Genomic DNA, 17,605 nt, shown 5'->3' with positions numbered 1-17,605 from the left:
TGTATGTTTTCCATTGCAATCCGTGACTGCATTTGCTGTCATCCGCACCCAAACGTGTGTGTATTATTTATAAGAGGTGTTTGTGTGTGTGTGTGAAACGCTATGGAGGGAAGGTGTTTGGGGTCAAAGCGGTTGAACATGAAAGGGTTAAATCTCTTTCATTATTACTCCCCAAATCGACCTGGGGGGATGCAAGGAGAACTGATTAGAAAGGAGAGAGGAGGAATGAGAAAGCTAAAGAGAGATGAAGACAGAGGGGCAGAGAAAGAGAGAGATCTCAAAACAGTCCGATATAAATCATAACAATCATAACCCCAGGGCACGTCATGATAAAGAAGAGAAGGAAAGAGACAGAGGGAGAAAGAGAAAGAAAGAATATTGAGGGACACTATACAAATACAACCACAATGTACAGCTATAGGAATTGTTGTGATGTTTAATTGTTGAAATATGAGGGTTGTAAGTAACATTATGATTATCGTTAAGGTTGCATTATATGAAATGTGATGCCGTAATGACGTAATTTGTTTGTTTTTTCATTCAAATGCAATGCAGGAGCAATCAAGCTTTTATGCAAAAAGGACCATAAAAACATCATAAAAGTAGTCCATGTGACTCATGTGCTATAAATCTTTTAAAATCATACGACACCTTGTGTGAAAAACAGATCAAAACTTAAGTCATTATTCGCTAGAAATCTTTACAACCACCTTAGAGTTCATGAGAGACATTCATAAATGAATAATTCACTGTGAAAAAACAAGATGGTTCTTAAAAAGTAGAACAATATCATCCTGAAGGATGCTGAAATGTTTTTTTGTGTGTGTGTTTTTTAATTTAGGCTTTTTTTTATTCCCGCCCTTTTGTTTTTTTAAATATGGAACTGTCAAAAACACTCTTTTAAAGCCACATCCTTATTGATCTTCTCAAGCTCAATCATCAACATCCAACTACACAGACTGTCAACACACTCTCAACAGGTATGTGATGTCCTTCTTAAAATGTAAATACATTTTAACTTTAAAATTGTACCAATCATACTGTCCTTTTGTTCTTTTTTTAACAGAAAATGTGTGGCCAGCTCTGTTCAGTTGAGGATACTTCTCTCCTCTTCTCCACTAAGCATGTAACTGACGGATCTATATTGTTTGAGTTTTCAACTACTGTTTAGTTCATGTATAAACATATACCCCCAGTCTTGACATGACTGTTTAATCTAGTACCTAATCTGGTACTGTTTAGAACCATTCTTCATAATATTGTTCCTTTGAGCCAGGTCTTTTCATTGATTCAATTCAGATTCCTTTCACAAACACAGATGGAAAGGTCTGTTAATGAATCAAATTTATTCGGTTCTTAAGTTCAACTCACTGACTCACTGATTCAATGCAGCAGTTAACAGCTCACTGGAGGGGGAGATTATCAGCAAATAGTGAATTTCAGTTTGTTCCTCACACAAATCACTCGTATGGCTGCAGAGGACATTTTTAATCATGATTTTGTTAGGCTATACTACATTACTTTTCTACATGATCTATGCGCGTATTTTTTTCTGTATGAACACTATGTGCACATAAAGTAGGCTGTGTGTGTGTGTGTGTGTGTGTGTGTGTGTGTGTGTGTGTGTGTGTGTGTGTGTGTTGCCTTGTTTTTATGCGTCAGGGGGATGGATCTAAGAAAGGGCTGAAATAAGTAGTCTATCTCTTTTGGGATGGAAAGTGCCTCTGAAGAGATTTTCGTCAGACCAGCCCGTGTCCCAAACAAGCCACAAATGAACTAATAACACACAAGAATGTTGCATTGTGCTCTTGAAGAAAATTACGTACCACAACGGAGAAACACTGCAGTTTACTGACAATGACGGAACATACAGTGGAAAAGCAGAAGATATTGAAAGCAGATAGAAAAACCGTAGAATGACCAGGGAGTAAAACTGGGAAGGAATGAAACAGGAGAGCGCAGGCGAAACCGATCATTTATCCTTGTGCGACTATAGTCTCTACTGTCCAGAGAGTTTTACACTGGGTCTCTGTTATGGGTGACCAGGGGGAGGGCGAAAGACAATGCCATCACTCTGTAATTGGTTTTTAGTTTTAATTTCTTTGTGTTTAACACAAATAGGATGGTTCTATTAATGTTAAGTAGGCTTGTGTAATAAGTTTCTATGACCTGCAGGAATTCGTAATCATTAATTCAAGCAAAAGCCTAATGACCTTCTAATCTGTAGCACTTATGAAGAACATTAGTCTCTTTCTTTCTCTCTCTCTCTTTCACTCGCTCCCTCGTCCCACCTCTCTCTCTCTCTCTCTCTCTCTCTCTCTCTCTCTCTCGCTAAGAAAGGCTAATTAAAATTGCCATTTGGCAGCCTAGCGTCCTAATTGCTATTCCCATCATTGCTGGTCGATTGGGAGGAGATAGAGTAAGGGGAGAGAGTGAGGAAAAGAAAAGATGAGCGAGAATAAGATTGATAATGAGATAACGAGTCATTAGAAGCATACATTAGCGAGTACAGCCCAGGCTAATGTCCCCTCAATCAGTTAGAGCTCTCTCATCCTTGCCTGTCTTCTTTTTATCATTCTGTCCCTGCATGCGCTTCCAGCCATCTCCTGTCTCATATCTGGAGAAAAGAATGGCCTCCTCCTGTGGTAAAGAGAAAGTGCGGTGACACGCACCATTTTGGTCTGGTTTGTGATCATCTAAATTTAAATCATTTTTGTTTTAATGAAAACATGGGATTTTTATGTATGGTGTATAAAAGGCATTACGCTGATGTAAAATAGTATGTGATCTGATTTTGGATTGCACAAATTATTCTGAGCAGTACTTTGAATACATCCATAGCGCCACCTGCTGGTGATTGGCTGCAACATATAAATGCTTGTTAAATTGAAACCTGCTGTTTTGGACTCGTGTAAGAACGTTTATTTTGACCATTTGTTATGCATTACTATGCATAGTAATTAGCCATGTTTTACACAATGGTTACAATCAAATTGTTTCATGGAGCTACAAATGTTTACATGTTTTGTACACTGTATGTCATATCCTGAACAGGCTGAGTAGCTTATACAGCATGGCTTTATCATTCGATCACAGAATAGCCTATAGACCAGCAGCTGTTTGTCACTGGTGAGGTGACTCACCTTTTTTTTCTTTTTGCTGAATGGCCTTAAATGCTTTGTGTGCAAACAGGGGGATTAAAACAAATGTGAAGGATTCCAGGAAGAGATCTGCACCTAATCACCAGCACACAGTTTAGTCTTGGCAGTGAATTGCAAGAGCTCAAGGAAAAGAAATGGGGGTGGGGTGGGGGTTGTAAATGGAGAAAGAGAGAAAGAAAGAGAGAAAGAAAAAGAAAGAAAGAAAGAAAGAAAGAAAGAAAGAAAGAAAGAAAGAAAGAAAGAAAGAAAGAAAGAAAGAAAGAAAGAACGGACACTGGATACAATGAAAGTGAGAAAAATATAAAGAAAAATTAAGTATGTAGCTCTCTGGGTTTGTACTAAAATCTTGTTTTGCTTGCTCTTAGTTTTGGAATAGAAATGGTATTGCTGTTTTTCAGAGCATTAATGCTCTCTTTCAGCCTCTTACTGCTATCCTTTACAGCTTTTTTGTTGCCATCTCTAACAACCTTTTTTGTCTCTCTTTTCCATCTTCGTATCCATATTGTATAGACACCTCCCAGAGTTACCAGAAGCATGAGGCAAACCACTGCAGCCACATCTAGGCAGTAGTAGGAGTACATGGACATATTGTAGGCCTCAGCGTGCAGATGGCGTGCACCTTTATTGCGCAGGACAAACTCGATCCAGTACACTGCTTTGTCGAGAGGATGCAGAGGTCGGTCTCGGTGTAAACCGGAGAGCTTCTGCATGTTCTGACGATATGTTGGGTTCTCTAAGATATCGCTCAAAGCCTCAAGGAATTCTTCTGATGTACAAGTAGCTGCGTCCAGCATCCGTGCTGCACCTCTTGCCTGAAGACGTACAATGTTATCTAGCTGGTCAAATAGCAAAGGGAGTCCCAGAACTGGCACTCCATGATAGATGGCTTCATATAGACCATTGGTGCCACCGTGAGCCACGAAAGCACGAGTCTTTGCATGACCCAGCAAGTCGTTCTGAGGTATCCATTGAAGCAGTAAGGTGTTATTGCCCAACAATGAAGGTCTCTCGCCTATAAACCTCCAGATTACCTTCTGTGGGATGCGGGCGAAAGCTGAGGCAATGGCTTCCATGACCTCTCTGGGCAATCCTGCGATCAGCGTTCCCAGAGACATCACGACCACCCCATGGTCTCCTGAGCTCTGTATGAACTCCTCCAGCTCGGCAGGAAGAGGCTTGGCTGGACGACACTGGAAGCCACCAATGTAGACAAGGTTTGGCATGGAGGGTCGTGGGAACTCGAACACAAAGTCAACACGCACTAGCCACATCTCCGCTGAAAGTTGCATGGCGAGGAGGTCGGCGTCCGGAGGGAAGTAGTTGAGCAACAAGCTGGTATACATGGGAATCACTAGCCAGCGCTCTTGAATGAGGTTCAACCCATAATGTAGAAGGTTACGGGATCTTTCTAACAGGCCCATTCGGTCCGTTAGACCTGAGCCAGGCACAGGCACGTAGGAGATTGGAGAAGGTGCGATGGAGAAGTGTCCCTCTCCGAAACTCATCCAGCGGACGTTATAGACCATTGGAAGGTGGAGGTAATGTGCCAGGATGATCCCACCTGGCGTGGCAGGGTCAGTGAGCATCAAGTCATAGTTTGTCATCTTTATTTGTCTCATCAGAGCTTTGTTCTCCAGCATGGTGGTCAGCATGGCACAGGTTGCAGAGTGAGCCACATTCATGATTCCAATAAGTTCAGACATCTGGACTAGTGCTCCCATCATCGGGCCCTTCCTGCGGGCCTCAAGAATCCTTTGTACTGCGGTCTCAAACAGGTCCAGGCCTATGTGTTTCTTTTTAAGCTTCACTGTAATGGAGGTGTAGGAAGGTGAATTCTCCTGGATGAACCAGCTGTCCTCCATGCGAATCACACTTAGCTCATGTCCACGAGACTGCAGCTTCTTCACCAGCACCTAGGGGGCAGTAAAGGAGTGCACTCAGGTTTTAATTAGAAAAATGAACTAGATGAATACACTTTTTTTTCTGAGATTAATCACAACATTTTTAAAATATTTTATAACATAATAATTTCACAGTTAATCTCCAAAATGAATGTAGAAACAACATAAAGACAGTATATCTTAACTATTTGTTTAATGGCATCTTTTTATGAATTAAGGCCAGTATCACTGATTCTAATACAGCTACTGATGTCTCAATGAAAATTATTTTTTCCCCAATTTTAAACAATAATTATTGCCATTCAACATTACATTGTAATTGAAAGCTATCACATTTTTTAACATTAAAAAAATATATAACAACTTTCCTCACATAAACCCATAATTCACGAGTTCCTTTGCCCACATAATCTTTAAGCTATTTGGCTTGCTGTCCGAAAGTGGAGGGGCTCGAGGAAGCAGCTTCAACTCAAGCTTAGATATACCCCCCCAGTGGGACTACTAATGCTTGGATGATAAGTATGGTAGCAAGATGCCTAAATTATATTGATGGAGTTGGGGAGGTGGAGGGATGCCAAAACAGCTGATTCCAGAGCAAGGTGAGCGGCTGCTTATGCTCCTGCAGTTAATTGAAAGATGGGTTCACTCCTCCTGAAATTACGTTGTGAACTTCAGTAAATGTCACATTTACCTGTGCCCTTTCTACCACAGAAAAAATACAGAAATTGAATAAAGTTATCAAACAGTCTGGACTGCATAAATTATATATTAAATATAGGTTAATCCTTATTAAAGCTACAAAAGTTATTTAATCAAGAGCAGCAACTAATTTTCTGTTTGTTCTTTGATTAAAGTCCCCCTGTAGTCAATAATTTTATCCCTTAAAGGTGCAATGTGTAATATTTCTGAGGATCTATTGACAGAAATGCAATATCAGATCCATAACTATGTTTTCAGTGGTGTATAAAGACCTTACTTAATGAACCGTTATGTTTTTATTACCGTAGAATCAGTAATTTATATCTACATATCCGCGGGCACCCCCTTCTATGAAGGTCGACATATTGTGACGTCATGTTCCTACCGTAGCCGGCAGCGAACAAACAGCGCTACAGAGCGCGTTTCGTCACTAACATGAATGAGAAGCAGCAGAAAAAGACGCAGCAGAATTCCGCGAAAATGAATGACCACAGATATTGTTTAGGACAAGAGCCAACGGAGGGTAAATCTGCTTAGAAGAAGAGGAAGTATGATGAAGCCAGAAAAATAAGGAAGAAATGAAGGCAAAAATCATGGGTCAACATCGGTGTGGCCGGGGAAAAAGGCTTTCAATGCGACGCCAAAGTTGCCTTTTTTACTCTTTTCCGATAGGTAAGGTATTCCAACTTTAACAATGCAAATGATAACTGTTCATAATGTTAGCATTACCTAGAAGCTAGCCATAGACACCATGAGAAATGACTTTTCCCTTGTCAGTGGTGTAAAATATGTAGTTATATTGTTTCATGTAACTTAGTTCTTCTCCCTTGCTGTGTTATGGCTTTGCTATGTGGGGATAAATGTGCTGGTTACGTTCGTGAGACAATCAGCTGATTAGTACTATTGACCGTAAAACACTAACGTTAGCCTACAGCATAACAGCTCATATTAGCCAGCTGAACTTTTACTAATCTTCTCCCTCGCTGTGTTGTGGGTTTGCTATGTGGGGAGAAATGTGCTGGTTACGTCGGCCACCGTAGCTTCTCCTTCGAGTTTGAAAAGGGAGGGATAGGCCGTAAGTGACTGGCTGTTTGTAATTCGCAAACCTCATCACTAGATGCCGCTAAAAATCACACACTGCACCTTTACATTTTTATCTTTGATCACCAAAATGACATATTTAAACGTCTTTTTCGTACCTTAAAATAGCTTAAATGAAACTACACCCATGCTTCATTTAGTATACATGGATACATGAATATGCAATAAGCCCCACCTCTACTCACTCGCACCAGCTCAGAGATTCACTCGTCTACAAGTTGATGTATCAGAATGGTAATGCGTTTTGTGTATCGTTCTCAACAACGTCGGACACATAACGGTAATTAATATGATTAGCGTTTTGCTTGACCCAAGAGGCATCTGGAACAGGTGCCCGAGACACCTCAGCTGGCCCCTCTCGATGTGGAGGAGAGTGACCGAGCTCCTCACCCTACCTCTAATGGCGCTTTTCCACTGCATGGTAAGGCTCGATATGGTTCGGCACGGCACGGCATGGCTTGGTTCGGTTCGCTTTGCTTTAGCTCGGTTTGCTTTTCCGGAACTTCAATGCTTGGAACCTCAACAGAGGTGGTACCATTTAAAGCAGGGGTGCCCAATCCTGCTCCTGGCGATCGACTGTCCTGCACAGTTCATCTCCAACCCTAATCAAACACACCTGCCTTTAATTTTCAAGTGATCCTGACGTGCTCTGAAGACCTTAATTGGTTGCTTCAGGTGTGTATGATTAGGGTTGGAGATGAACTGTGCAGGACAGTCGATCGCCAGGAGCAGGATTGGGCACCCCTGATTTAAAGCGTGCCAAAGCAAACCATACAGTACCATGCAGTGGAAAAGCGCCACAAAGTGAGCCGTACCGTACAGTACCATGCAGTGGAGAAGCGCCAACACGTGCCGTACCGAACCGCTCTGTACCGTACCATGCAGTGGAAAAGTGCCTCATTTCAGCCGCCTGTATCCGGGATCTTGTCCTTTCGGTCATGATCCACAGCCCTACGACCATAGGTGACAGTAGGAACGTAGATCAACCGGTAAATCGAGAGCTTCGCCTTGCATTACTGCAGAAGCTGCACCGATCCGTCTGTCAATCTCTCGTTCCATCCTTCCCTCACTCGTAAACCTGACCCCAAGATACTTGAACTCCTCCACTTGAGGCAAGAACTCTCCACCAACCTGAAGCGGGCAAACCACTCTTTTCTGACAGAACCATGGCCTCGGACTTGGAGGTGCTGATTCTCATTCCAGCCACTTCACACTCTGCTGCAAACCGTCCCAGTGCAAGCTGAAGGTCGTGGTCTGATTAGGCCAACACGACATCATCATCCGCAAAAAGCAGAGACAAAATCGTGTGGTCCCTAAACCGGACACCCTCCGGCCCCTGGCTGCACCTAGAAATTCTGTCCATAAAAATTATGAACAGAACTGATGACAAAGGGCAGCCCTGCCGGAGTCCAACATGCACCGGGAACAAGTCTGACTTACTGCCAGCAATGCGAACCAAGCTCCTTCTCCAGTCGTACAGGGACCGGACAGCCCTTAGCAAAGGGCCCCGGACCCCATACTCCCAGAGCACCCTCCACAGGACGCCGCAAGGGACACAGTCGAATGCCTTCTCCAAATCCACAAAACACATGTGGATTGGTTGGGCAAACTCCCATGCACCCTTCAGCACCCTGGAGAGGGTATGGAGCTGGTCCAGTGTTCCACGACCGGGACGAAAAACTGCACTGTTCGTCCTGAATCCGAGGATCTACTATTCTCCCCTCCAGTACCTTAGCATAGACTTTCCCGGGGAGGCTAAGAAGTGTGATCCCCCTGTAGTTGGAACACACCTTGAAAAGAGGGACCACATCCCCAGTCTGCCAGTCCAAAGGTAATGTCCCCAACTGTCAAGCGATGTTGCAGAGGTGTGTCAGGACAGCCCCACAACATTCAGAGATTTGAGGTACTCAGGGCGGATCTCATCCACCCCCGGTGCCTTGCCACCAAGGAGCTTCTTGACTACCTCTGTGACTTCAGCTTGGGTGATGGACGAGACCAGCTCTGAGCCCTCGGCCTTTGCTTCCTCAATGGAAGACGTGTCGGTGGGATTGAGGAGATACTCGTAGTGTTCCTTCTACCGTCCGATATTATAATATAAATATAAATATAAAAAGTATTGTAATACATTATAATATAAAAATTATTACACATCTACTTCTGCCATTGACCAACTATCAGACTGTGCCATTGACCAACTGAAACCTGGTCTAAACCCAGCAAACACAGAACGTTGGCACAACGTACCCAACCTTCTAACAACGTTTTAACAGCCAAATGGCCAAAATGTTGCTATAACTACTTTGTGTGTACCCAACTAATCTATCTAACATCTGAGTAATTAAAAAATTAAGTAACCTCAAAACATAAAATGCTAAATGGGGGATATCTATAGGTCTATCTAGTATTTAAAAAATAATTGTCAGAATTTCATCTCTCAGTTGCTGAATGTCGCGCAACAACTTTGCTACAGCTCTGTCGCATCTTACAATTCTACGTTGATACAATGTTGTGAGCACGTAGACAGCGAAGTTGCCATAGCAGAAATGCAACGTGCCACAGACGTTGCCCCAACATAAATGTGTTTGCTGGGAAGTCAATGGCGCAAACTTTTTTTTTGTTATTTAAAGAGCGCGTTAGTAATCTGCGCCTGTAGGCGGATCCACAACGCACATACACTCTGCTTATTAAACACACAGTGACACACAGCAGCACACAGACATGGCAAATATTACAAAAATTAAAAGGATTACAACGTAAAAGATTATTATTGCGCACAAAACGATATGGTGGAATCCGTAGATGGTCTGCTTGTGCACTTTAACCTCGCGTACGAGCAGACCTGTTTACGCCCTGGAGATGCATTTGACTTTCCACTATCAAATTCCGTCATGTAAATAGCGAATCCGCCATGGCGCGAGCGCAACTGGTATTTAACGGCAATCGGTTTATTGCATGTAAATCCCAAAACACACCCATTACTCATTAAGAAAATAGAGACAACCCTTTTAGACCATGCGTCTGCCGCGGAAACCATTTTTTCCATCGTTAAACTAGCAGAAGTGGATTCGGACACGCCATAAGTGCACTTGCGCCATACGCTTTAGACCATGCGTTAAAATAGGGCCCAATTAGTAACACGCCAAATTGGCTAGTGATTTGAGCGTTACCCGCCCACAATTGATTTTTACCTGCATTTGGCGGGTGTTAATTTCAAACCCTGATCATCAAATACATAATTCACCCACTATATTGCTAAGTGTACCCAAATTTTTTATATCACCAGAAAAATATACCAGGCTAACCAGGCTCTCTTGAGACTCCCCTGCTTTGCCGCCATATGCTAAAGCCTGCCTGCATGCTTTCGTGATTAGCTAAGGTATCTTGTGACGGCAGAAACACCTGCTATTTCAAACCACATTTTTTAGACTGTCTTTTTTTTCACTGCAGATTTAAGGAGAAAATACTCAGCCAGTTGATTTATGACTTTGCACTTTCAACACAGAGGGGTCTTTGACATTAATGACAGACAATATTAGTGATTGCTGTCACTTTAAGATCTGCTGCTGCTGCTCATGACGCGGATCTCACACTCCTCACACTATTTACATTCATTTAAGACTTTATTTAACTAATTTAAGACTGCTCTTATGAGGATACTGGACAAAACTTACATTGTGGCATAATTGTGTGTTATTGTTTGTTCAGGCGCGAAAGAGAACTCGATTCTGGTGCCCTGTCTATGCGCGCGCGTCTTTCTTTGTGTCGTGTGTGTCACATAGCCGTTTTCTTTTGTCTTGACCCGCTTGAATGTTTGAAAAGCATTTGCACGAATAAGAGCGTGATCATATAATGTAACGCTAGCCAAAAGGATGACAGATTACCTTAAATGCATTTCACTTTTTGTCTTTTTAAAAATAAATTAAATGGTTTATCTTCAGAGGAATAAAAAAATGATTGAAACAATAAATAAGGTAATTGTGACATTACATCTCACAATTGTGACAACATTTTGCAATTGATTTGTCATAATTGTGATTTAATATATCATATACACTTCTTTAATTCACTTCTTGGTTTATTTTAAATGACCTGATTTGTTTTTACTTTTAGGGAAACACAGGACAACAGCAACTTACACAAAGTCATTTTAAAGAACAATGAACTGAAATTCTACTAATTTAAATCTACACTTCCTGTGTATTCAAATCAGTACCTCCATGTTCACCCAGTGACTGCCATCAATGGGGAAAACCAGGATCTTGTCGCCATTATAGCCACAGGGTAAAGAGAGAAGGATGGATGTCCAAAGGAAAAGGAATATGTATCCACACATTCTTCTCTTTTTCTTCTCTCAAAAAAAACAAGAATAATCAGCATAAACGTCACTTAAAATTTCTCTAAAATACAATAAATTTGTCAACATTTAAAAAATGTTTGAAATGTAGACTGTCAAGTTCTGTAATACGCTTTGTTTAGGTTACATACCTCAGTTGAGCCTTTTACAGTTTCAGTCGCACAAAAATGTTGCCACGTAAAAGAAAAAAGCCTCCACAAAGTCTCTGAAGAGATTATCTTGCCTATTGAACATAATTCCTTCATTTGGCAAAATCATTTTGTTGTGAAACGTTTCTTAGTCCAAGTTCTTCCTGACCAGCATGATATGCATGAAATGTGTTATGATGTTATGTTGAATTGCACACATACATTTTTAAATTGTCCATACACTTACAATTAAATGCTTTAGTTTTTGAAAAATCTCAGTTTCCATACTGCATACTGTAAATGTGCAAACAGCATATAACAATTTGTTTATAAAAAGCAGGGGTTTTTTTCAGAATTGAGAATTTCAGATCACTTTAAAATAATAAAAAATCATCAGATTAAGAAAACAAGACTTCTATACTCATTTAATCAGATGTTTTTTTTATTATTTGAATAATTATATAATTTGAATAAGTCTGATTACATAGGTACAATACATTAAAGGAATAAACAAATAAAGACATTCACACAAAATAATTTATATTGATTAAGCTGGTAAGAGGTTATACTAAATGGATCTCTTAGTATTCTCTCTGTGTGTGTGTGCGCGCGCGTGTGTGTGCGCGTGTGCGCGTGAGGCTCTGGTAAACCCTACGTATGGGGACAAAATGTCGCCACATGGTAATATCCAAAATCCTTGTCCTTGTAGGGACATATTTTGGTCCCCATGAAGAAAACAGTTCATAAATCATACAGAATGATGTTTTATGAAAATGCAGAAACTGTGTGTGTGTGTGTGTGTGTGTGTGTGTGTGTGTGTGTGTGTGTGTGTGTGTGTGTGTGTGTGTGTGTGTGTGTGTGTGTGTGAAACATCTATATTCCATTAACAACTGTTGTGACCATACGTGGACCAGTCTAAAATGGTTGCATCTGTATTGCGTGACTAACCGACTGCTGTGTAGAGACAACTTGAGTGGTGGTTGACATTGGTTGAAACACAGTAGGTACGGTTTGGATTATGGTGACGTTTTGTTTGCGTGCTTTGATTTCTCTACTCATCTGACACCACGAACACCAGATGCAACAGCAAGACACCATGATGTCATCGCAGAGACTGCCCTGTTGCAACACAAACAAACAAATTATTGTTTTGTGGCCTTCTTTCGTTTATTGATAGAGGTGAAGAAAAACTCACCCCAATATCATATTTGTAGCGAAGTGCCACCCTCCTTCCCAGAGACACAGGCTGCACACATGTTGGAATCCCGAAAGAAGCCAGGAGACATGGGCCGAATATCTCCAGAAGAGGCAGACAGCAGCTCTCTCCAAACTCATCAGTGGTGGAGCACATAAAACAAGGAAAGCACCAGAACGCATAGCATGCCTAAGGACAAAAAAAATAAAAATTCACGAAACGGGATATAATTTTTAATGAACAGTAAAAATGGAGCTGTAGTATTTATTATAAGGCATTTAAATGGAATTGTAGCATACTTACAAGAATTACAGTCCTGGCAACAGTCACATATTCCTGAACTGCAGGCGCTATGAGTCTTGATGTAATGTTGCTGCATAATTACAGACGCCATTGTGATTTGACCTTACTGATATGGAGGAATGACAAAAATGTAAAGGTTCTCATTGATCCTATGGTATTTTAAACTATAACTGAATTTGACTGAAAATCTACACTGTCCTCGCTTTAAAAAGATAACTTATTACTAGCAATTTTTGGAGTAGACCCAACTCAAAGTTTACCCAAGAATAGGGATTTAAAGAATGTTGGGTAACACTTTACTTTACAGTGCCTTTGTTGCACGTTACATGTACGTATTAGTAATAACAGTAAATGATGCATAATTGCATGAAACTAACCCTAAACCAAACCCTAATCCTAAAACTATAGTAAATACATGTTGTTAATTGATATTACAGTCCTTAAATGCATAAATATGCTATAACTAAAGTGTAACCAAAGTTTGTATAATGTAATGAGTAACAGGCAGTGCATTGAATAGGTTTAGTAATGCAAGGAATTCTAATTGGTTATTAATCCTTAAATGCAATTTTATTCTATTAACTTTTTTTCTTGCATGCTGGGTATTATTGGAAATTGTTTTGTATGCTTTGGTAAACTTTCAGGTCACCTTTTACAGCACTGTTCAGAATTAAACTGTTTGTTCAAAATGGCCCTGTCTGGCAAGTCTCGCCAAACTATTTATGTAAAGTTTTGTTTCATATTCAAAAATGATCCCTTAATTAGTTGCCTATCAGGCCTATGATGGGTTTTGTTTTGTTTGCTGCTTGTCAGAACAGTGAATGTATGAATGTAGAACAAAACAGAACTAACATTAAAAAAACTACTCTGTGGCAAGATGTTACATCTTCATTTAGTCTCAAATGTCTGTTATTAATAACTTCTTCTCAAGTATTCTGATCGCAGAAAAGCTTAATCACTAAATCTATCATTCAAAGATAATTTAATTAAAGATTATTGTTTCCTTTTTTAATCTTACAAAAAAATGCAAATGATTCATTCATAACTATTTTCTATTTTGTGCAGCCAGCTCTGAGTACATATTGAAAGCAAAATAAGACAATTTATTTCATACTTAGGTAACACTTTGCAAAAGGGATAGCATTAGTTACTAACAACTTACAATAAAACATACTTCTAAATGTATTTATCTCAGTTAATTTCAACATTTACTAATACGCAGCTAAAATCAAATGTTGTATCTGTTAATATTATCTAATGGACTCGAGCTCACAAGAACTATGAACAGCTGTATTTGCATTAATTAATTAACTAAGATGAATATATATTGTAACAAATGTATTACACATTGATAGATATTACTAACGTTAGCAATTGGGACCCTATTGTAAAATACAGATGATTTAATGACTTATTAATTTTACCTTAATTTTATAATTGTGCAACCTTATCAATAGTGTGAGTAATTTACAAAAAGGGTTTTTTTGTAATTGTAATTTGCAAATACATGCAAATTAAATAAATAAAATATTTAGCAAACAAGTAGAAGAAGAAAAAGTAAGAAACATTTAAAATTCTAAAAACAACTACAATAATATATAAACATTCTCACCTTGTAATTTTTTTTAAATAGACAGCCACAGAGTGCAACTGTAAAACAGTGTAAACATTTGATTTAACTAATAAAAATGAATGACAGAGAAGAAATGGCTTACTTACTCTTTCTAGTGCAACCTTTCCCTTTTCTCTCTAAAGAAAGTAAAAGTGGGTGCATTTATATGTGCAAGATTTCATGCAAGAGAGAGAAAAACAAAAACAAAAAAAACAAAGGTGTTTACTGAACCACACAAAATATGCAGCTAAACCTGAAACTTGTGTTGAAAAGGGTTCTCTTATTCAACACAAATGAATATGATGAAATCTCTCCACCTCTCGCGCTTTGAATTCTTATACAAATTTGAGTTCACCACATCATTCTGCATTCACCCTCATTTACCTCAATGACAAATTATTTTTAAATGATTGCACCTGAAGCGTACAGTATAAGAACAATCCAAGATCAATTAAAATTGAATGAATATTGTATGTAAACTAGACGCAATTTGTCAGCTGACCTATGTGTTTGTGAGATACCAGATCATTTGTAGAGGCTCTTATGGTATCTACACAAGGGGGACACAAATGTAGTAAAATACATTTTATTAATGCAAAGATACACAGGAATAAACTAACAAACCAAATGGCACTAAAATAGAATAAGAAAATTAAGTGCATATATAGGATGAAAAAGTGATTGAGTTGGAAATTGCTATTGCAGAGGAACATTGAGATGCCCCGCTTAAAGGTGCAGTACGCTATTTCTGAGAAGCACGTGATATTTAAAAATCATCCTAAACATACACACCCCTCCCTTCATTACTCCGCTCTCAAAATGTATGAACACAAAACACAAGAGTGGATGTGTCTTTATCATAGTTGAAGTGAAGCAAAATAATAATTAGCGAAAATACGAATGAACAACAAGAACAAAAAATTGACATACAGTGCGCAAGAGTATACAAGCAAGAGTTTTTTGTTAGTCGCCAGGAGCACACCAGCTCTAGACAAACATTGACACTAAAAACAGTCTTTCTTCAAATCTCACTCTCTCCACCCCATCATGAGTGGACACGTCCCCTAATGCTGATTGACCACGAGTGTGTTGTAGGCTACAACTCTTGGTCCGATCCTCTTTCAACAGCGTTTCTTGAAATCGCTTACTGCACCTTTTTAATGTGTATTTACTTTTTGTAATTGTAACATGCTTAGATAAATGTTGAGCCTGTGCAGGATGATACATCGGTAAATGTGTACAGTAAGATACAGTAGTGGCAAAAAAAGATGTCTGGCCTACTAAAATTGACACCATCCCTTTTTTCAAAAATGTTAAAGGGTTCACTTTAAAATTAAAATTCTGTCATCATTTACTCACCCTCAAGTTGTTTCAAACCTGTATTAATTTATTTCTTCTGCTGAACACAAAGAAAGATATTTTGAAGAATGTCAGTAACCAAACAGTAGTCTGCACCCATTGACTTCCATAGTATTTTTTTTTTCCTACTATGGAAGTCATGTGTTAATGTGTTAAAGATATTATTGTGCATGGAGTCAATTGTTTTATTTGTGATAATTTCGCAACAAAACATTCCAAATAGTGTGGATATCCTTTTTAGCAATTAAAGCATTTAGCATCCTTTTTAAATTATGAACACTTGCAAAAACAAGAGAGAACCAAATAAATATTAATAACTGATTATGTTGTAGGCAATGCATGCTTTTTCCTGTGAGTTTTTTTTTTTCTATGCTTTTTTTTTTTTTCAGAGTAAAATAAAACCTGTAGCTGTAATATTGTAACGCTAAAAAATCGTACGGGTGACGTCGTATGAATTCGTAGGCTACGAATTAGTCACCTCGTAAAATTCGTAGAATTGCCTAAAAATCGGACCCACGGATCCATATAAATGATATAGATCAGTGAGTACAACCCTTTTTGTCTAATAATTTTGTCAGATAAATACCTTAACCAATTTTAGTGTTTTGCTCTTCCCTCATTTTAAATATATATTTTCCTCATATTGTGATGGTTTAATAAAACTTATAGGGTCATTAAAGCTTTGAATTATGACAATCTCAGTCCAGAAAATGCTCCAGTCAACCAGAGTATGTCGATTTACTCTTATTAGCGGATGATTCGGAAAAATGGACACATTTCTACAGTAGCTCTCCTCTCTCAGAAAACCTCAGACTGAAATCTACATTGATCTATTGATGTTTTCAGACTGTGGAAAAACTAACGATCAGGCGTTTTTATTATCTGAAATTAACAGTGTTGGGGTTTTTGTTTTTAACGCATTACAAGTAGGCCTTAACACACATAGCGTATTCATATTACTTTTTAATGTAAAAAGAAGAATAATGCATTACAAGTAACATGCTTTATGCAATCTATGGAAGCTTGTTTTCGCCACAGAATAATAATAAAAAAGGTAATTGCTACAATTTTTGTAATTGTTCTCAGAATTGCATGTTTATCTCGCAATTCTGAATTAACACATAGAGCTGGTAAGTCCCGCCCCCTCCGTAAAACCCCGCTGGACCTCAAAGTTGAAAAACCGTCAATGCAAGTGAATGGGAGAAAATTATTATTTTCTGGTCCCGTTTGAATTGTGCCATGAATGTGAACATATGTTGTCTGTGAATTTTTTATATAATCTTTCATGTTACAAGTTTGACAGTATGGTATGATTCGTCAGCTAGGAGTTGTGGAAAAGACATAACGAGAAAGACTACATGTCGCCTATGTGACGTCACCACATAAAGTTGACTTACCCGTGGTTTTCGCCAACCTCAACGATTTTGTCCTCTCCCTGAAAGAAGGCGGTGAAGTGCACCAAAGACACAGCCATGTCTAGCGGGATCCGTGAGCTAGAGCCGTGAGCTAGTGGTGTTGACGTTTCAAACGCGTCGACAGCAGCGAAGAGTTGTAGTCCACAAAGTGCTCTCACACAAAGTCTACCCGTATCAAACTTGTACCCGCTAAATTATAGCATTTTTCACACGAAAGATTATATAAAAAATTCACAGTCAACATATGTTCAAATTCATGGCACAATTCAAACGGGACCAGAAAATAAATTTTTTCTCCCATTCACTTGCATTGACGGTTTTTCAACTTTGAGGTCCAGCGGGGTTAGCGGAGGGGGCGGGACTTACCAGCTCTATTT

At 39.3% G+C, this 17,605-nt stretch overlaps 1 protein-coding gene across 3 annotated transcripts; it reads right to left on the bottom strand.

Annotated features, from left to right (window-relative positions):
• Positions 1 to 886: 886 nt before the first annotated feature.
• On the bottom strand, positions 887 to 14,593 carry ugt5g2 (UDP glucuronosyltransferase 5 family, polypeptide G2). Of its 3 annotated transcripts, XM_079599011.1 has the most exons (5): positions 14,562 to 14,593; positions 12,843 to 12,948; positions 12,540 to 12,728; positions 12,293 to 12,463; positions 887 to 5,074 (listed from the first exon to the last, which is right to left on the bottom strand). In XM_079599011.1, exons 3-5 carry the CDS (start codon positions 12,693 to 12,695, stop codon positions 3,500 to 3,502), a joined length of 1,902 nt encoding a protein of 633 aa, XP_079455137.1. In that variant the 5' UTR covers positions 12,696 to 12,728; positions 12,843 to 12,948; positions 14,562 to 14,593; the 3' UTR covers positions 887 to 3,499. The 3 variants fall into 3 exon arrangements, with proteins under 3 accessions (XP_079455137.1, XP_079455138.1, XP_079455139.1); XM_079599012.1 differs by lacking the exons at positions 12,293 to 12,463; positions 12,540 to 12,728; positions 12,843 to 12,948; positions 14,562 to 14,593 and adding exons at positions 11,076 to 11,207; positions 11,348 to 11,395; XM_079599013.1 differs by lacking the exons at positions 12,293 to 12,463; positions 12,540 to 12,728; positions 12,843 to 12,948; positions 14,562 to 14,593 and adding exons at positions 11,076 to 11,210; positions 11,348 to 11,367.
• Between the last annotated feature and the right edge of the window lie 3,012 nt (positions 14,594 to 17,605).

The sequence above is a fragment of the Phoxinus phoxinus genome (genome assembly GCF_949152265.1).
Source record: "Phoxinus phoxinus genome assembly, chromosome: 23".
Taxonomy (NCBI): domain Eukaryota; kingdom Metazoa; phylum Chordata; class Actinopteri; order Cypriniformes; family Leuciscidae; genus Phoxinus; species Phoxinus phoxinus.
This window is presented reverse-complemented; position numbering and strand designations above follow the sequence as displayed.